Here is a 17,170-nt window from a genome sequence, read left to right on the forward strand (position 1 = left end):
ACAGGCCCTGACACATTCACTGGGCAAGTTTTCTAGTAGTTTGTGGCATGGGATGTTTTCCTGCTTCTGGCCCCAGGAAAAAAGAGGAGTGGGAAGTTTTAGAATCAGAGAGTGGCCTGGGTGGGGAGGGACCTTAAAGCCCATCCAGTGCCACCCCCTGCAAGGGGGCAAGAGATGAACTGGCAGAAGATAAATCGAGGGGAGGCTAATTATATCAGAGTAATTAATGCCAAGAGCAAGGCATAGAATTAAAAGGGAAAGCAAGGAGAGATGTACCTGAGTATTAGCAAGATGGCCTGTTTATAGCAGAGGGAAAGGAAACATCTACAAGCACATAAAGGGGAAGAATTGCTTAAAATTCCGAAGCTAAAGTGTTTTAAAGTAATTTTTTTTTTTATAATTTCCCAATGCTACTATTATTTAGGTGACTACGATATTTCTTAGCCTGAATAACCCAAACTGCTGTTTGCAACATTAAACCTCTTCCCAATGTAATCCACCTCAACTTCCCAATGTCAGCTGGGGAGGTGTAAGCTGGAGCCTGGGTTTGTCTGTGCCCTTGGCTTTTGGAAGCCCAGCTGTGGAGAAGGATTCCCCTCTTCTGCTGCTCTGAGCTCAGAACCCAAACCAGGGCCATGTTCAAGCAGCCAGAGGAGAGGGGGGATTTCAGGGGACAGCAGCAACCAGCTCGTGGAATTCGTGGCCTGGAAAGATTTCTTTTTGAAGAGTTTTCTCAAAGGTTTCCAGACAGGGACTGCTGAAGAGGAGGGGAAGTTTTTAACAGACTGTAAACCTGTGGGCTTAAGTAGCTTAAAACCTGTTGTGTACAGTACCTGAGCAACTCTCTGGGGTTTAATGAATGCTACCAGTGAATATGCAAAACACTGGAGGACCAATGACAAGACTGGGTTTTAGCAGTTAATTGAGCATCCTCCGTAGCCAGATCTGTATCTAAACTTGTTTAGGATCTAACAGACCGTTAGTTTGCCTTGGAGATTTCAGGGACAGGCAAAAACACCAAGATGAAGGCAAAGAAATACAGTTTCTCAGCAAATAACCCCCCAGCACCTCCTGAACTGGTTCCAGAGGCTCGGAAACACCTCCCAGAAATGAAAACTAAGTCGTGAAAGTTCTCATATCCCATTATTTTCCAAAGGACTGGGAAGTGTTCAGTGTGCTTTAGGATCAAGTCCAAATGATTTTTAAGGAGTTAGGTCTCATTTTCAATGAAAGGAAAATAAAGAGGAAGCAAAGCATAATAGATAAGTGAGGCTAAGCACATATTAAAAACAAAAAGCTTTTCCAAGCAAAGAACAATGACCTCTTATCTACAGAAGGTTCAGTAAATAGGTTAATTCTTCATATTGACCTAAAGCTCTGGGGCTTGATTTATTACTCCTCTTATTTGTGCAGGAATTTTTATTTGCCCCACAAGGCTTCACACTTATTCCATGCACATGTGTTTGCCTGAAATGGCCAGCAGTGGAGAGCAAAGCCCCTGGAGCCGGCAAAGGAATCTGGGAAGGTCATGGTGAGATCCCTGTGGGTGCAGAGCTCCGTCTTGTTCTGTCCCAGACCAGCCAGGTCTGCTCCTCACAGGGAAGAAAATGTGTTTGGGTGGTAGAGCATCAAGAATTTTGAAATTCCCCTTCTAGAAGGGGTAGGACTTTACAGAGAGGATCCTGAGGAGATGATTAATTTAGCCAAGCCAGGCTTGACTCCCTCAAAAAGCGGCATGAAGCATCTAGTGAGTAAAAGTGACGGTGTGGTCTCATCTGGCACTGTCAGCTGTTCCCAGCCCTGTTCAGAGCCACCAGAAATCATAAATGTAAAGGATCTGGCTTCCTGAAGGAGCAGCTTTGTTTCATTACTGCTCTCAGACTGCAGTTGGTAACTGTGCAGTGATTTATCCAGGGTCACAGTGGGAATTGCTGTTTGCAGGCAGGTTTTGGCGCTCGGTGCCGGTCCAAGCAAAGAAAACAGAGACCAAGGAATGAGATAGAAATGAGAATTGCAGGAAGGGCATCTGAAAAGAGCAACATTTCTAGGTGGGAGATGAGCTGGGGTGTTGTGACACTGAGGCACCCTGAGGAGACAGCCAATTCCTTCCCCTCCAGGCTGCTCCCTCCCAGCCTCTCCAGCATTTCCCACCCACCCGTGAGTGGATCAGCCTGTGCCTGCCATTGCAGCCTGCCCTGGCAGCTTTCTGTGGGGGGGCTTTACTGTAACAGCTGCCAGCAACAAAGTGAGGTTATTCTCCCTTATGGAAAACACTTCCTCACCTTCACCTTCTGTAAGAAAACAAACCATAGTTTCATATAAATAGAGCAGAGTTTTGTACGAATTTCAGTTCTGAAAGGCACAGTAAGAAATAGCAGGTGAAACTCAAGAAGGTGTATCTTTTAATCTCGTCGAAGAAAATAAAGAAGGAGTGGAAGCCCCAAAGTTTAGAAGGATGAACATGGAAGGTTTTCTCAGGTGGGGTTTTTCACTGCAAATGTGCATTTGGTGCCTTCTGCAAGGGAACTGTCACTGGAGAGTGGCACCATAAATGACCCTAAATAGCTTGATAAATAAAATCGAGGTTTCTGATAAAGACATTTATGGAGGCTGTCACAGAAGTTTAGCTTTTTTTGGATGTAACCAAAGCACTGAAGTAAATAAACTCAGCCCAGCTGTGAACCAAGAGAAAAAGAACTGTAAGGAAGCCATTTGGTCATCCCTGGGCTTGAACCGTGAAATTAGTGCTAAGAGTAGTTAACAGTGGGACATCAGCATTTCATTTTTCAAATGAGGCCCAAGTGACAGGAATGGAAAAACCTGCCTATTCTCAGAGCAGCTTTTAAGGGCTGTTGTCTCTGCAGCCCATCCCAAGTGCCTCCCAGAGGGACAGTAATGCTGTCTTAGGCTGGATCTGTGTGACAGACACAGCTCTGAACTCTGGGCTGTAAAGCTGCGGTGCCTGGGCCATCTTCTGCAGAGATGCTCCACACTTGGTGCAGATTAAAAACCCCCGCTCCCAGTGCCGCCTTTTGGCCTTGTGTCAGAGTTTCAGGCGCTTGGGGTTGCTCTTTCTGGCTGGGCCGTGGTCACACCCCCAGGGCTCCCACTGCACCGCGAGCCAGAACGTGCTGAGGCCACTTCTTGGCCGTGTGGGACGTGACAGGCACTCACACAAGGAATCAGATGGGAAGAGTCACACAGACTGCTGCTGCTTTTGTCCCAGATGCACCACCGAGCACAGCAAGGGTGGGGGTGAAGCCTGTGCTTCCTTAGGTACATCCAGAGCAGGACAGTTCCTTCCCCACGCTCGTGTTGTCCAGGAGAACAGAGCGTTTCAAGGCCCCTGGAAGTTTTGCCAGTACAAAATGTCACTGAATTTCAGTATTCCGTGAAAACAAACTGTGATTTCCTATGATGAAAATCTTCTGATACCAAAACCTGGTTCCTTTTTGCTATAGAAATAGATTGAGTTGCATTTGACAGCTAATAATGAGATTATTTACACATCGCTTTGGCACAATTACAGAAACTCTAGTCTGAATTTCCCAATGGTTTCAGTTCTCAACAAAACTACACTGGTTTGTTCTCTCCCCCAGAAAAAGTCTCAACTTTCTGCAGGCTGTAGAGCCAGGAGTGGTCCTGTCATGGTACTGAGCATCTACTGCCTACTGGAGTGGTTGGTCAGAGCTCTGGAATTGCCTTGTGCTCAGTCCACAGGTAGCAGTCCCCACATCCAGGGGGATGGAAAACTCCACAGGCTGTGCATTCTTAGAACGAGATACCTCAGAAAATTACAGATATCACCAGTCTGCTCTTCAACAAGTAACCTCATCCTGACATTCTTCAGTAATTACAGACTGCCTTAAGCATGAATTGTGTTTATAACCCTTTGGGAAGGTGCTGGCCTTTAACTTCTGTATGAAATGCCCGACCTTTGTTTGGTCCTGTTGGCCTCACTGCTATCCCCTGGCAGGGAGTTCAGGAAGCGTTTCCTTTCCTGGGCTCCTGCAGCAGTACCACCTTTCAGCATCATAAACCAAGACTGGAGCTGTGTGTCTCAAAGTGGGAAGCAGCCCTTGCAAACCCACCTTCTCCAACCCCTCCTAATTTCTGCGTGGGTTTGCCATATTTCTCTCTTTTCCCTGTCGTTAAAACCTGTCCCCATCCCCAAAGTGTGGCTTTCTCCTGAGCTGCTCCTGTTTGGCAGGATGAGCAGCACTGCAGAGAGCTGTTTGCTAGGTGGGAAAATCAGGGAAGGGAAGAGTTCCTGCATCCCGAGCAGCCCTCGCAGGGCTCCCGCTTCTCTGGAGCCGGGGAATCCCCCAGGAAGCGCTGGGAGGGTGGGGAAAGCAGAGCCAAGCTCCAGCCTGGTGCTCCGAGGCTGTGCTGAGGGGAGGAGCTGGGGGTGTCCGAGGGTGTTGCTGGGTGGATCCCCTTGGCTGCTCTGGGCTGTTGGCTCCGTGACACGGCCCTGCTCTCAATTGATTTCAAAGGTGCCTGGAGCCTTGTAAATCTGCATGCAGGGTGAGGAGACGTTCTCCTGACAGGGGACACTGAACTCGGAGTGTCAGCACGATGGTTTGATTTAAATGCATAGTCAAGCAACCCTTTCATAAAAATAGTCTCTGGAAATGGGGAATTTTCTCTGTTACAGCCTCGTAGAGCCACAGTTTCTGCTAGAGGAACGCACACACAAACAGCAGCCCCCTCCCCAAAACCATCATTTTCCACATGCTGACTAAGAGATTAAAACTTAGGAATATATTTCCTGGGTTGTTTAAATAAGGGTCATTGTTTACAGTGGGGGAAATGGGTGGGTGTTTTCCCTGCACCAACAATAACAGGGATAAGGTTATGAGTTTGGTTATAACTGTCTTCCCCCAGGCTGTTCGAGCCATAATGTTGTGCTGCCTCTGCAAAGCCCAGAGCCCCGAGAGGAGCCCAGCCTGGACGCTGCTGTTGACTGCAGCCTGTAACTGTTATCTGCTGGCACTCTGAGAAAACAAAGTCAGGTGTCATCCCCAGCCTGTGGGGGACACGTGGCTGCTCCAGAGCTCCACTGCTCACTGCCCGTGGAAATATTGCTGCTTTGACCCCAGCCCAGGCGTGACAGGCCATACCTTGTTTGACCTGGTTCACCTTTTGTCACCTGGGGGTCCTGAGGAGAACTGGCTCCTGATAAAAATGTCCCCTGAGAACAAATTAATCTAGGAAGAAAGTGCTTTCAGTACTACAAGACATGAAAGTGCAAGTGGCAGCAGCAAAACCAAACTGGTTTAAAATTGATTTAGAACTCTGTTGCTATTTTTAAGGCGCTTGACCAGGATATTTATTTCATGAAATGATGCTATGTTGATCAACTTAGATGAACTTTCTCCAAATACTGACTGTATTTGTTGCTTCTAAACATGTATTTAATCCCACTCATTTTTTTAATGGAGCCCAGGTACTCAAAATTCTCCACAGAGTAAATTTAGACAAGAAAGAGATTGCTTTTCCCATCTTTCTGATCGAGGTAGTTTTGTAAGATAGGCCAAGTCCTAAGATCATCCTGAAAACACGGCAAAGGGAGCAGAAATGTATTCCTTTCCTGTGTATGCCTGGATATGTCCACTTGTTTTAATCAGAAGCTTAAAGGCAGATCCAGAGCTTCCCAAAGTAAACATCTCTTCCCAGGGGATACACCTTCATACACTGAATCCTTTGGCATTCCACTGAAGAATTTTAATTAAAAAAACTCCCAAACCCCCAAACCAACACCCCTCACACACCTTTTAACTGCAGAACAGATATGGGGCATTTTGCAGTGAGGTGAATTCCTTATTTAAGGTGTTCAGGAACAGCAACAGATAAGGCTCTACTTATATCTAATTTAAAAAAAATTAGATATACCTTTATTATTAGATAAAGGGTCTAATTATATCTCATTTTAAAAATGCTTAATTAAGAGCTTGGGATACCTTGTGCCAGAAAATGTCTAATTGGCTTTGGGGCCTGAAGAACTTTTTCTTACCAGTGCAAGTTCTGAAAGTCTATATAACATCCGTTTTCTTAGTCAGTTTTTTTTTCCAGCTTCAATTCTACAGGTTTTACCATATAATTCTACCTAACAAAGATTAAGCATTTCTCCACTCTGCTCACAATAGAACCAACTTTCAATGGGATTTGACATTAACAACTAAAACACAAACAGCAATGAGCATAAAAGGCATTTTGTCCTAACTGCATGTGTGATAAAATACTTCAGAGCTCTGTAATGTGCAAATCCCTCTTGGATTTTTGGTGAAGTTCAAAGGTAGATGAAAGAAGAAACAAGCAGGGTTCTCGTGTGTTTAGTACATTTTTTGCCAGTTAAATATTGCTGTATATTTAATTATGGCAAATAACTCTCTCTCCAAACTATCCCTTTCTGGCTGCTATGAAGACAAAACTTAGCAAATTAGAGATGAAACGCTATGATTTTTGTGGAATTTCATGCTTTTTATCCATGAATTTCATATGGCTGATGACCTATTCCATATTTTCTTGACACATGCAGAGGGAAGAGATGTTACAAGCCAAGCTCAAATATCCCAGTCTTGTGGACAGGAGCAACTAAACTTTGACAGGTATGTGGCAAAATTCCTTTTGATAAAAACCCTTCAGGATGCTTAAATCTCGTGTGCCTTATCCTAGAACGTGCATAAATGGTGGGAGTCCAGAGAAAGGAGAACAAGAACCATCACAGAGGGGGGGAAAAGGGGATAAATATTCTGTAAGTGTAATGAAGGGAGGTGGCCAAGCTCAGCTCACCCTAAAGCCGTGACCAAAAAGTACAACTCGTTGAAGTCAGTGAACACAGACACAGCCCAAAGTGCTGCACAGGAGTGGCTGAGCACACCACAGCACGTGTGCAGTGTCTGAGGTGCAGCCTGGGAAGGTGAGCTCAGAAATCACACCCCACTGTGCTTTCCAACAGACCCCAAATACCTCTCCAGTCCTGTAACACTCCCACTGCCTCTGGCCAGGGGGAAAGGGCAGCACAGCAGGTCTCAACATCCCTCTGGATGGATTCTTGGAGTGCTGGAGGGCTGTGGAGCAGCAGGTGGAATTCCCTGGGAAAGGACGTGCAAAGGCGCACAGGCATCCCTGGGTGCTGCAGGGGGGAATCAAACACACCACCTGCTGCCTTTGTGGGAGGCTTTGTTCTCCCTGCAGGACTCCTGTGGCACTCACAGAAAGGCAGAGAGAAACACCAGCTATCATCTCCCTTTACCAGCATGGAAGGGGAGAAAATCACTGGGAAAGGGAATAAAATAAGGGAAACAACAGTTTCAAACTTGAACAAGTGTCCCAACTTGCTAAATTAGCATCTCGTCCTTGGGGATGCTCAAGCAACATGTTGGGACTTTGAAAACTGCGTGTCTGCAGGGCTGAGATCCTTTGGAAGTGTTCTAGCAAGGGTGGCTTGGTGCTTCCAGAATGAAAGAGCATTTCCACTGCACACTAATTAGTCTGAAGTAGGAATCGGGGCTGAAAAGGGAGAAGAGATTGGTTGAGAGAAGATGACCCTGAGCAAACAGCTGGAGGAAGGAGGAGCCTCTCTCAGGAATGAGAGTGGAGGAGACTGGGAAGATACAACCGCAGACCTGCCCAGAGCAAGCCCATTGAGAACATCCCCAGGATCCTTTCGTGGAAGGAGGGTTCCCAAAATCTCTGCCCAGAGTGGCAGCAGTGGCACTGCAGTCCTGCAGGCGGGTGCTGATGATGGCTCCAGGGTGCTGTCGCTGCAGCCCCGCAGTGATGGAGGGTGTGAGTCACCGGGAGCAGGTGCTGGCCCGGGATCAAACCCCTGCCCTGCTCCACAGCCCCGAGCTGTGCGCTCTGATGCTCCTGAGGGACAGCTCCCCTGGCCTGCAGGGTGCCTGGGGCTGCCCTTGCAGCAGGTACAGGGAATTCCTCACAGGGAGGGAGAAATACTCTCAGCCTTTTAATGGGGTGCCAAGTACAGGGGGAAGCCAAGTCGGGCTCAGGCATAAGCAGCACATTCTTCCCCTCTGCTATCTGGTGTTGCTCCTGATTGCGCCGTGGAAAAGACCTCCAGCTTAGAGAGTGGAATTCTGAAGGAGGACAGATGGCTGGAGGCTTGGACTTCCTTCAGGCCATGTGCCTTCTGAATCCATTTGCAATGTTTTGTCTGTCAAAACATGAGCCTCCTCCGAGCTACTAAGGAAACAGGCTTTAAAATCAACAAATCCAGCCCACGAGGATGACAGTGGATGTGACTACTGTACAATCCCATTTTCCTGGAACGAGGAGCCATGAGAACTGCTAATGAGTTTACTTAAACTGGGAGTCTGGGGCTTGCCTGCACAATCCCAGTTGAGCAGCTAAGGTAAATACAGCTTTGGGAGGCTTGCTGGCCTCTAGGACGCTTAGCACCATTAGCAAAGGGGAGGAATCTTTAGCTGCAGCACATGGAGCGTATTCCTGCAGGGGCAGGACAATGGGGAAGCAGCAACTCACTACAAGAAGGAAAGCAGCTGCTTGTATTTATGCTTGTGATGGATGCTCACAGCAAAATGGTCAGACAGAACAGGGAATATCCATCCAAGGTCTTGACATGACACTCACAGCTGTGCAAATAGCACAGATGGGGAGATGATTCAGAGTGACCAGATTTCCAAAGTGCCCCAAACCAGGCCCTCAGAGCAAGATGGTTTTTTTTTTGTGAGGTCCCCTCTGGGCCCTCGAGGCTGCTAAAGAGATGCTCCAGAAAGGGCTCTTTGCAGCAAACTGCAGCACTTTCACAGATTAACAGCCTGAACAATTGGTTCAGGATGGGCTGATGAAAGATGATCTCTGCATGATGTGTCCAAATGTACCAGAAATTAATTGGCATCTGTGAAGAGTCAGGACAAGGAGCTAGGAAGTGTCAGCTTGTGTCCTTCTGTGGATTCTCTTGGACCTGCCACATTCCTATGGCTTGTGCGAGGACTTAGTGTTCCAGTGGCACATGTAACCAGGTGGCTCCTGCTGCCAACAGGTGCTGCCCACCTGCTGAAGTTCTGCAGCAAACACGGGCACGTGAACTGAGCTGGCCCTGGGGTGAACTGATGGCATCCTGACCCGGATAACCAGGCCTTATGTCTCCTAGCACAGCCTCTCTCCTCACCCCATCCTCCAACTGAACCGGTCCAGTGCTCTTCACAGAATCACAGAGTGCTTTGGGTGGGAAGGGACCTTAAAGCCCACCCAGTGCCACCCCCTGCCAGGGGCAGGGACACCTCCCACCAGCCCAGATTGCTCCAAGCAATATAGTCTTGCCCCGAGAGGAACAGCCCTGGAACTAAACTTGTCACACCTCAGGCTCTTTCCAAAGTGGTCCTGAGGCATTTTTTAAGTACTCCTCACCTACAAGGATGGGGAAAACGTGGGGTGGTGCAATGTGTTACAAAAAGCTCTCCCAAACCTTTCTGGGCTCAGCCTAAGAAGTGATTGTAGCTGTGTTTTAGGTTCTGTATTAGCAAATAGCTTTAAGCCAGAGGAGCAGATCAGAACTTGGTGCAGAGGCTGCAGACTCCCAGTCCATGCCCTTCTGAGGGTCTCTGGGTTCCAGCCCTGAAGGCTGGAATGCTCCCTAGTGGTTGTGGCACTTCAGTGGCCCTCCTGCCACTCATTCCAGGTTTGGTTCCCTCTGAGCTGCAAACCTTGCAGGACCCCTGGGAGAGGGAAATCAGAGCAGGGGGAGTGGAGCTCATTAGGAGCTGCTTTACAGAGGGGCCTTCTGTGCCTCGGCCAAAATGCCAAGGAAGAGCTGCCAGAGGCACAGCCCGGGCCAGGCCAGGGCACCTGCACTCACCCACCTCCTCTGCCCTGTGCTTGCACATCCCTGACAGACAGAGAGATTTCATATAAAGGCATTTCTGTATGAAAAAGGACATTACGAGCTGCTCCTCCTTGTCCCTCTCTCCTTAACAGAACAAAGGACTCTAGAGATGCAAAGCATAGGCTTATTTGATTTATTCACACTTAATTAACTTCTTGAATGAAAAGCATAGCTGGAGTGTGGTAAGTTACTTTGAAAAGAACCAGAAAACTTAAAAAAAAAAAAAATAATCCCTAAGCCCTACAATGAAGAGAGCCCTGAAATGATTTTGCAGGGGAAAAGTAAGCACAGCACAGAAAACAAATTCATTTCTTTCCTCCCCCCATAGAGAAGGAAAAAAGCAACCAACCAACATCCACCAAGTCTAGGCAGAACTCCTTGGAAAAATGTGTCTCTCTACCATCTGAGAAAATAGTGATCTCTTGTCTTACAATCTGTGTCCCTCCTGCCCTTCACATTTGCAGTGGCACAGAGGGTGATAAACAGGCTGGAGGAATCTCAGAGGCTCATTTAGCTGAGGAGCAGCAAAAAAACCTGCTTATTTTATTGCTTGTATTGCCAGCATGGGAGCAGGGCAGGAAAAAGAAGTTCTTTCCCCCCCCTCAAGTTTACAGGTTATTTGGTCCCTTTGTTTGGTCCCTTTTTTCATTCCAGGGCCATTAACGTTCTAGGAAAAGCCAGTTATGTTCTTGCAGACTGGGTTTGACAAAATTGAATTAATTGGCTGATTTGCTTTTGACTGCAATAGGAGCAGACTCAAATCACAGTAAAATACAACTCAGTCCTGTATGAGGCACTGAGTGCAGCTCTTTATGGGTTTTATCAGGTAAAAGGTGTCTGTGAGCGTGAGTTAACCCAGTAATTCGCTTAAAAATGTTTCTTCCTCTGCTTTTTGCTCACTAGTTACAGTGATACCCTCACAGTGGCAGGTCTGGGCATCCCAGTGCCTTCCTGTGCCACATCTGGGAATCTACCTTAGGGACCAAACCTAGGAGTGACAGTGAAGTGGGAGCTGCTTATCCCAGGGATTAGTTAAGGTCACAGACTCAGAATTTAAGGCCCAGTACAAGTGTTACAGCACAACACTTGAGGCTCTCTGCAATTCCTACAGAATCTCCCTCCAGAATAACCTCCCCTCCTCTTGGCATCGCTCCTGGCACTCACTTCACAACTTCCCAGGAAATTTTTACTGCCTACACCTTTAACATCCACGTGTTTCCAAACAGCAGTAGTTATAAAAATGCCGTCTCTCAGCACATCAGAGGCAGGACCAGGACATTTCTGTCTATTTACTCCAAGGCCAGGAGTGTGTTTGAGCTGCCCCCGCCCTCACAGCTCTGTGTTTAAAGGGGGAGTGGAGCCCGGAGTTCCAACAGAAGGCCCCTCACCCTGCAGCACGAGGGCAGGAACTCAGCTCCTCAGAGCCTGCTGTTGTTTGAACCAGAGGTCTCCACACTTTCACATCGGTTATAAAATACTTAGTGCTGCTGGACTGGAAGGGGAATGTCATACATCTGCAAACAATTAGAAGGAGCTGGACTTCATATTTGATTTACTAAACAATAAAACAAGCTTAAGTGTGACTGTATCTGCAAGTTACACTCCCTGGGAGCCTGGGGCAGTTATCATAGCAGAGTCTTTTAACCATAATTAAATAAATCCGCACTGGGACCATTGCTGATCAAGATTATCTTTTATAAGATATTTTCAGCAGTGAAAAGCATGAAGATCATGAAGTTGAATGCAGGCTTTAAGTGCTCCAAAAGTCTTTTATCCTTTCTTTCAAGCACACTGTCCACTGCCCCTTTTCCAGCTGGAATTCATTCAGTACAATACATTTCAGCTTTTAAGCACTAATATTTCCGTGCTTTCTGCGTTTAGATTGAAATTCTGGCATGAGGAAATGAGTAGCAAAACTCTTGATTCAGTCAAGCCCAAGATTTCACCGCAGTTTGTGCGCTTGGGTTACGATGTTCTGGTACCGTAACAACAGTTACTTGTCCTCAATTAACCAAAGATTGTGAATTGAATAGAAATACTTAGTTGCAAGTTTCAGGAAGTTGGATCGTAGAGCAATGGTAATGTATCACCACCAATCTTCTCCTCACCAAAACAGAAACCTCAACTAGTTGTTGGTCTCTAACTCCCAACCTCTCTTTGGCATACAAGGTATTTAACATGCTGTTAGTCTTCCCTCCTCTATCCCAAATTTATACCCCTAAAGCCAGGGCAGCAGAAGGGATGGTCATGTTGGGGAATTTTCTAGCATTTCTCGCATTTTTTAATCAGACCAGCATGTTATGTGCTGAAGTTGAAGCAGTTTGTTGTGATTCCCCAGGGAAGAGGAGTGCCAGGAGCATCACCTGAAGGAGGGAGTGCCAGCCCAACCCAGGAGTTCTGCTGCTGCTTGGCCAAGTTAAACGAAGAAAAAAAAGGTAATTTTCCATCCTTAGCACTGATTTTTCTCTTGATAACCCCAAGGGAATGCCCAGGGTTGAGGGGGATCTCAGCACTGACCTCCTGCAGTAGGTTCTGCGCTTGGCATTCTTGAATTGGGGGGGGACAGAAAACGTTGAACGTGAGCAGATAAGCCAGAACTGCAACTCTGAGGCTCTGCCTACAAAAATAGCCTCTCCATGATGATTACTATGCTCCAGAATGACAGGGAATTTACTTACTAGTGATAAATAACCTTCTGTGTACACGAATACCAGCGAGAAGGAAACTACCACTGCACATTACAGCTCGCCCTGATTATAGTCACTCAAGTACTATTTTATGTGATTATACTGTTACAGGCCACAAAGTGGAAAAGATGAACCATGAGGTCAAGTTTTGCCCTCTGTTTTCGGGGGTATCCCACTAATGTGCTCGAAAAGCAAGTTTGGGACCGAGGAGTAGAATGTATTTTTATGAAAGAAAACAAAACAGTGGACGAAACATTTGTTACTTCAGCAAGTAGAAGAGTAAACTATTTATATGAAATAATAAATGAAAGAGCCTTAGTTTACAGTAGTGCTTGTGAGTCTGGTTGCTGAATGCATACAATTAACATTGCTAATGCCCTGAGAATTTTTGGCACTGTGTGTGGTGTATGTACACTCAGATGAAAGCTCTTCATTGCCATAGTTTCAAAGAGTGGCCAGGCTATGACTGGAAGTAACCTGGCAGGGTCTGCCTGGAGCTACTTCCACAGGGATCAGAGGAGCACAGGCTGTTCAGATGGTTGGTTCCTACCCCTGGAGAAATATTCCTGATCCAGAATAAAAGCACTGGACCCTTCTCACTGCAGTCTGCTCTAAGCAGAAGTTCACACAGTGGTTACTTTTTGTCCCATTCGACACTCACTTACTGAGAAACACAGAGTTCTGCAAACCTTTAGGAACTGTTTATGACTTGCTGTCTTGCCCCCTTTTTTCACAGCACTGCCTCTGCTTGACATACCTAGCACAACACAAAATGCTGGACTAGACCTGCTTTAAAGGTCGTTTTAGGAGCTGCAGACAACAGAATTAATTCTAAATAGATGGAACAGCCTGTAAGGCTGCAACAAGCTGCATGTTCTGTACCTTGAACAACACCATGCCTGTAATTTATTTACACATCCTAAGCGAGCACATGTCCAGTTTGCAGGAGAACAGTCCCTTCTAGCCAGGGTGAGATTCCATTGCCCAGGCATTGAACTGCTGTCACCCACACTGGCCATTCCAAAAGCAAACCCGAGGGCACTCCTTACCTTGGCACACGTTGTGGTCACTTTGCTCGTACCCAGCGGCGCACTGGATTTGGTGGGTTGGGTTTGGGGGGGCTCGCTGGGGGTCGGCCGGGGTCCGGCGGATCACGTTGTTCCGACCGCTGGTGGATTCGGCCGCTGCTTCTTCCCGCTCATTTACAATAATTTGGGCCGTTCTGGGTAGACAGAGGTATCCTCCATAGTGGTTAACACATTTCATCCCACCTTTACATGCATCTGGGACTATTTCACATTCATCAATATCTGTGGTTAGCAACAACACAAGGCATGCTTTTAACAGGCGGACCTCCTGCAACGGCCACAATACAAACAAAACAACCAGACGTGCACACACACCCCCCTGCCCGAAACGGGGGGTGCAGCGGCAGTTCTGAGACAGTACCGGTGGCAAGTCTGTCTGGGGGAATTGGTCACTGTACCTTTGCACCGTTGCCTAACAGGATCCCACTCGTAGCCATCTGTGCATTGCTGCAGGGAGAGAGAAAAGAAAGGAGTTAGGCTGCTCGGGATTCTGTGTTTTGGAAAAATAATCGAGTGTATTCAGCGAGCTCCCGGTTTGACTCTGAGGGAGAAGCAATGTTTGCATGCCTTGGTAAGCTAGAAAAGTGGCTACTGGTAATAGCTATGGGTACAGCACAGTTTAACATGAACAAGTCTGGGTCCCTTCCAGCTTAGAATATTCTATAATGTACAGAGAGAGCCTCTGTCTCGGGAAGTTCCCAAGATATAGTTTTGAGCAGGCTGGTTTTACTGGGGCTGGAGAACAAAGTGAGAAAAGCATCCCTTTCTCCTTGCCCTGTTCTTATGCACTGTCTTTAAGCATCTGTCCTTTGGCTTGACTCAGCTGAGCAGTAGGAAAATCTTCTCAGGAAATAAACAGCAAGTTTTTTGGAATTTTGATCTTGTTCCCAGCCTTCCAACAGGTGAACGTGATTGATTCCCAGGGCCTGGGGGGACTCAGTGCCCCTGGCCTTCATCCTCTCTCCCGCTGGCACTCGGGCAGCGGGGAGGGATCCCACGACGGCTGGGAATTCATTCACATGCTTTTTAATCACATGACTCCAGGCTCTGCCGTCGAGGAAGGACAATTTATATTGTGAGACACACAATAAACCCTCAGAGTTTATAACTGCAGGACTACTTATTTATACAAGACTTTGCAAAATTCAAACAAGACAGGGCTCAGCAACTACTCATATCAATGCAGACTAGCAAGTTCAGCAATAATTTTAAATATTCTGCTCTGCATCTTCATTATTCATCTGCCCCAAAACCATTACGTTGTCTAGAGCAAAGTCATTTTAATCGCAGATTGCAGTTACAGAAACTGAGTAGCAAAGTGTCCCGGTGCTACCAACTGCAGCAGAAACATTAAAAATATTAAACTCTGGTTGAATCAAGGGCGCTGTGCTGTGTAGGTGCATCCTGTGCTGCTCAGGATATTGGTTTAATGGCCCCATACAACAAAAGAATTGAGTCGGCTAATGGAATTAGTCACAGCCAAGCAAGCTCAATCTTGTTGCTGCTCCTCTGCTGCTCGGGGACTTACAAGTGACAAACTTGACCTTCTGATGCCAAGATCCACGTGTTCCACGTACTCTCCTTAAAGTTATTTTGAGGAACTTGTTACTGACTCAGCAGTAGGACTGAAAATGTTCTCTTGCCTTGCAGGTGACACCAGCGAACTTGGCAGCGAGCTGCAACTTTGAAGGCTCTCTCTCCCGGAGGGGTAAGTGGACATTCCCTAAAGGAATGACTACATGCTGAGTTGACAACACCAAAGTTACTGTAGCTATGAAAACGCAGACCCAAGGGAAAACAGCTAATTCATGCATTTACTGAATCACCCGATTCCTGTTAATGCACAACAGAAGTACTGTGTGTGTTGGACTGCCAGGAGCCAAGTCCATCCATTACTGCAGCCCAAGGCACTTTTACAATAGCCAAGGATTTGGCCCTCAGTGAATACAATGTTTGCATGAGAAACAGTAGCATCCCAGGAGTGCAAGCTCCCAAAGCGAAGTGTTCTGTTTCAGTTTACGTGGCTGCAGTCTAAATGATCATCCAGGCACCTACATGCTAAGAACTCTCTGAGAACGGAGCGTGGGTATCCAAGTTGTAGAGAAGTGCCGCAAACTTTCAGTTGGGGTAATCAGAATTATGTAGGCTGATCCAAAAACGCTGCTTTATTTTTAGAGAGGAACAGGTAATAAATGCTGGAAAGGAGGGTGGGGATGTCCCTGTTTAGCCTGGATTTTCAAAAGGTGCTTAGATCTTCAGTTTCCACTTATGCACAGGGACTTGAAAAAAGAAGTAAATCACAGAAGCCTCTGAATAAAACTACTCCCAGCCTTCAAACCCCTAATGCTCCTAAAGCCCGGTGTTAAAGTATTTTATGACTGACTTCCCGATGCTCACTTGAGGCTTCTTTAAGCCCTGACTTCTACCAGAAGGTCCAACTCTGCAATATTTACTTGCTGGAGCCATCCCACTGACTTCAGTGGGATTACTTGTGTAAGTCCCAATCTCAGGCTTTGGCTGTGGTCCTCTAACTTTTTGCATGTGTGCAGAATTTTCTGCTTGTGTGGCATTGCTGATGTGTGTGCACACATCCAGAGGTCCACCCATATGAAGCAAGTTGCAGGGATTACAGCTGTAATCAGATGTGAAAATGCGGGTTTTTCCCCAGCCCAGACCGATGTAATTGCCACTCCTTCCATGACATGCATTATGCAAGCCAAAGGCTGAACGCGAGCACATTTAAAAGAAAAAAAAAACCAAAACCTTAAAAAACGCCTTTACATCTCTTAGCCTGGCACTTGGTTGCAAGCAGAACCTATTCCCAGTATTCCTGTGCAATTTTATCAAGCCATGCAAAACCACTGCTCAAAAGCAGCTCGGAAATGAACAGTCCCGTGATCACTGCAGGACTCAGATGCTTCATTAAGAGCCCCGAATTTGGAAACACATTTTGTTAAAAGCAGCTTGAAATGACCTTAAGAAAACACAAAAGAATGTTTGACCTAATTATCTGTCAAATTCCATATATTTCAAGTGAAGGTCCTAGGGATCCTCTCTTTATAAAAATGAATTAAAACAATATTAACATTTTGTTCAATCCCTCAAGTTGAGTACCTAGATAAACTTTCCAGAGCAGGCAGTTAAAGCCTATTTTGCCCAATCTTGTCCACTTTTAAACGGTGTTTCAGGGCAGGAACGGCTTATTTTATGGTTAACATCTGAACTCCACGACCTCTATAGCACACGCTATATACATTGGCAAGAAATTCGGTTTTTCCTAAGGGTCATTTAGAAAAGAATCCCCGCAAAGCAGTAATTACCTCCGACTCTGGTAAACCTTACCGTGTACGTTATGGTTTCCTCAGTTTCCTGCGAATGTACTGTAATAAGAACGAGAGCAGCCAAGAACATAGCTGTCAACATCGTGAACCTTGAAAGAGAGGAAAAACAAATCAAGCAGGAGTACTTTCAGCGGTCTCCATCGCCGGGGGAGGCAGCGGCACCCCTGGGAGCGGGCTGGGAGC

The 17,170-nt window shown here is 46.6% G+C and overlaps 1 protein-coding gene across 2 annotated transcripts in view; it reads right to left on the minus strand.

Annotated features, from left to right (window-relative positions):
* EFEMP1 (EGF containing fibulin extracellular matrix protein 1) overlaps nucleotides 1-17,170 on the minus strand; it is a 40,476-nt gene that overhangs the window by 22,802 nt on the left and 504 nt on the right. For both annotated transcript variants that reach the window (XM_027901673.1, XM_027901674.1), the window contains exons 2-4: nucleotides 16,989-17,076; nucleotides 14,045-14,093; nucleotides 13,608-13,868 (exon numbers count right to left, since the gene is read on the minus strand). In XM_027901673.1, the coding sequence (XP_027757474.1) occupies nucleotides 13,608-13,868; nucleotides 14,045-14,093; nucleotides 16,989-17,069 (391 nt within the window). In that variant the 5' untranslated portion in view covers nucleotides 17,070-17,076. The remainder of the gene's footprint in view (nucleotides 1-13,607; nucleotides 13,869-14,044; nucleotides 14,094-16,988; nucleotides 17,077-17,170) is intronic.

Source organism: Empidonax traillii, unplaced genomic scaffold, assembly GCF_003031625.1.
Source record: "Empidonax traillii isolate 1590-97213 ecotype Southwest subspecies unplaced genomic scaffold, ASM303162v1 scaffold804:size347002, whole genome shotgun sequence".
In the NCBI taxonomy this organism is placed as follows: domain Eukaryota; kingdom Metazoa; phylum Chordata; class Aves; order Passeriformes; family Tyrannidae; genus Empidonax; species Empidonax traillii.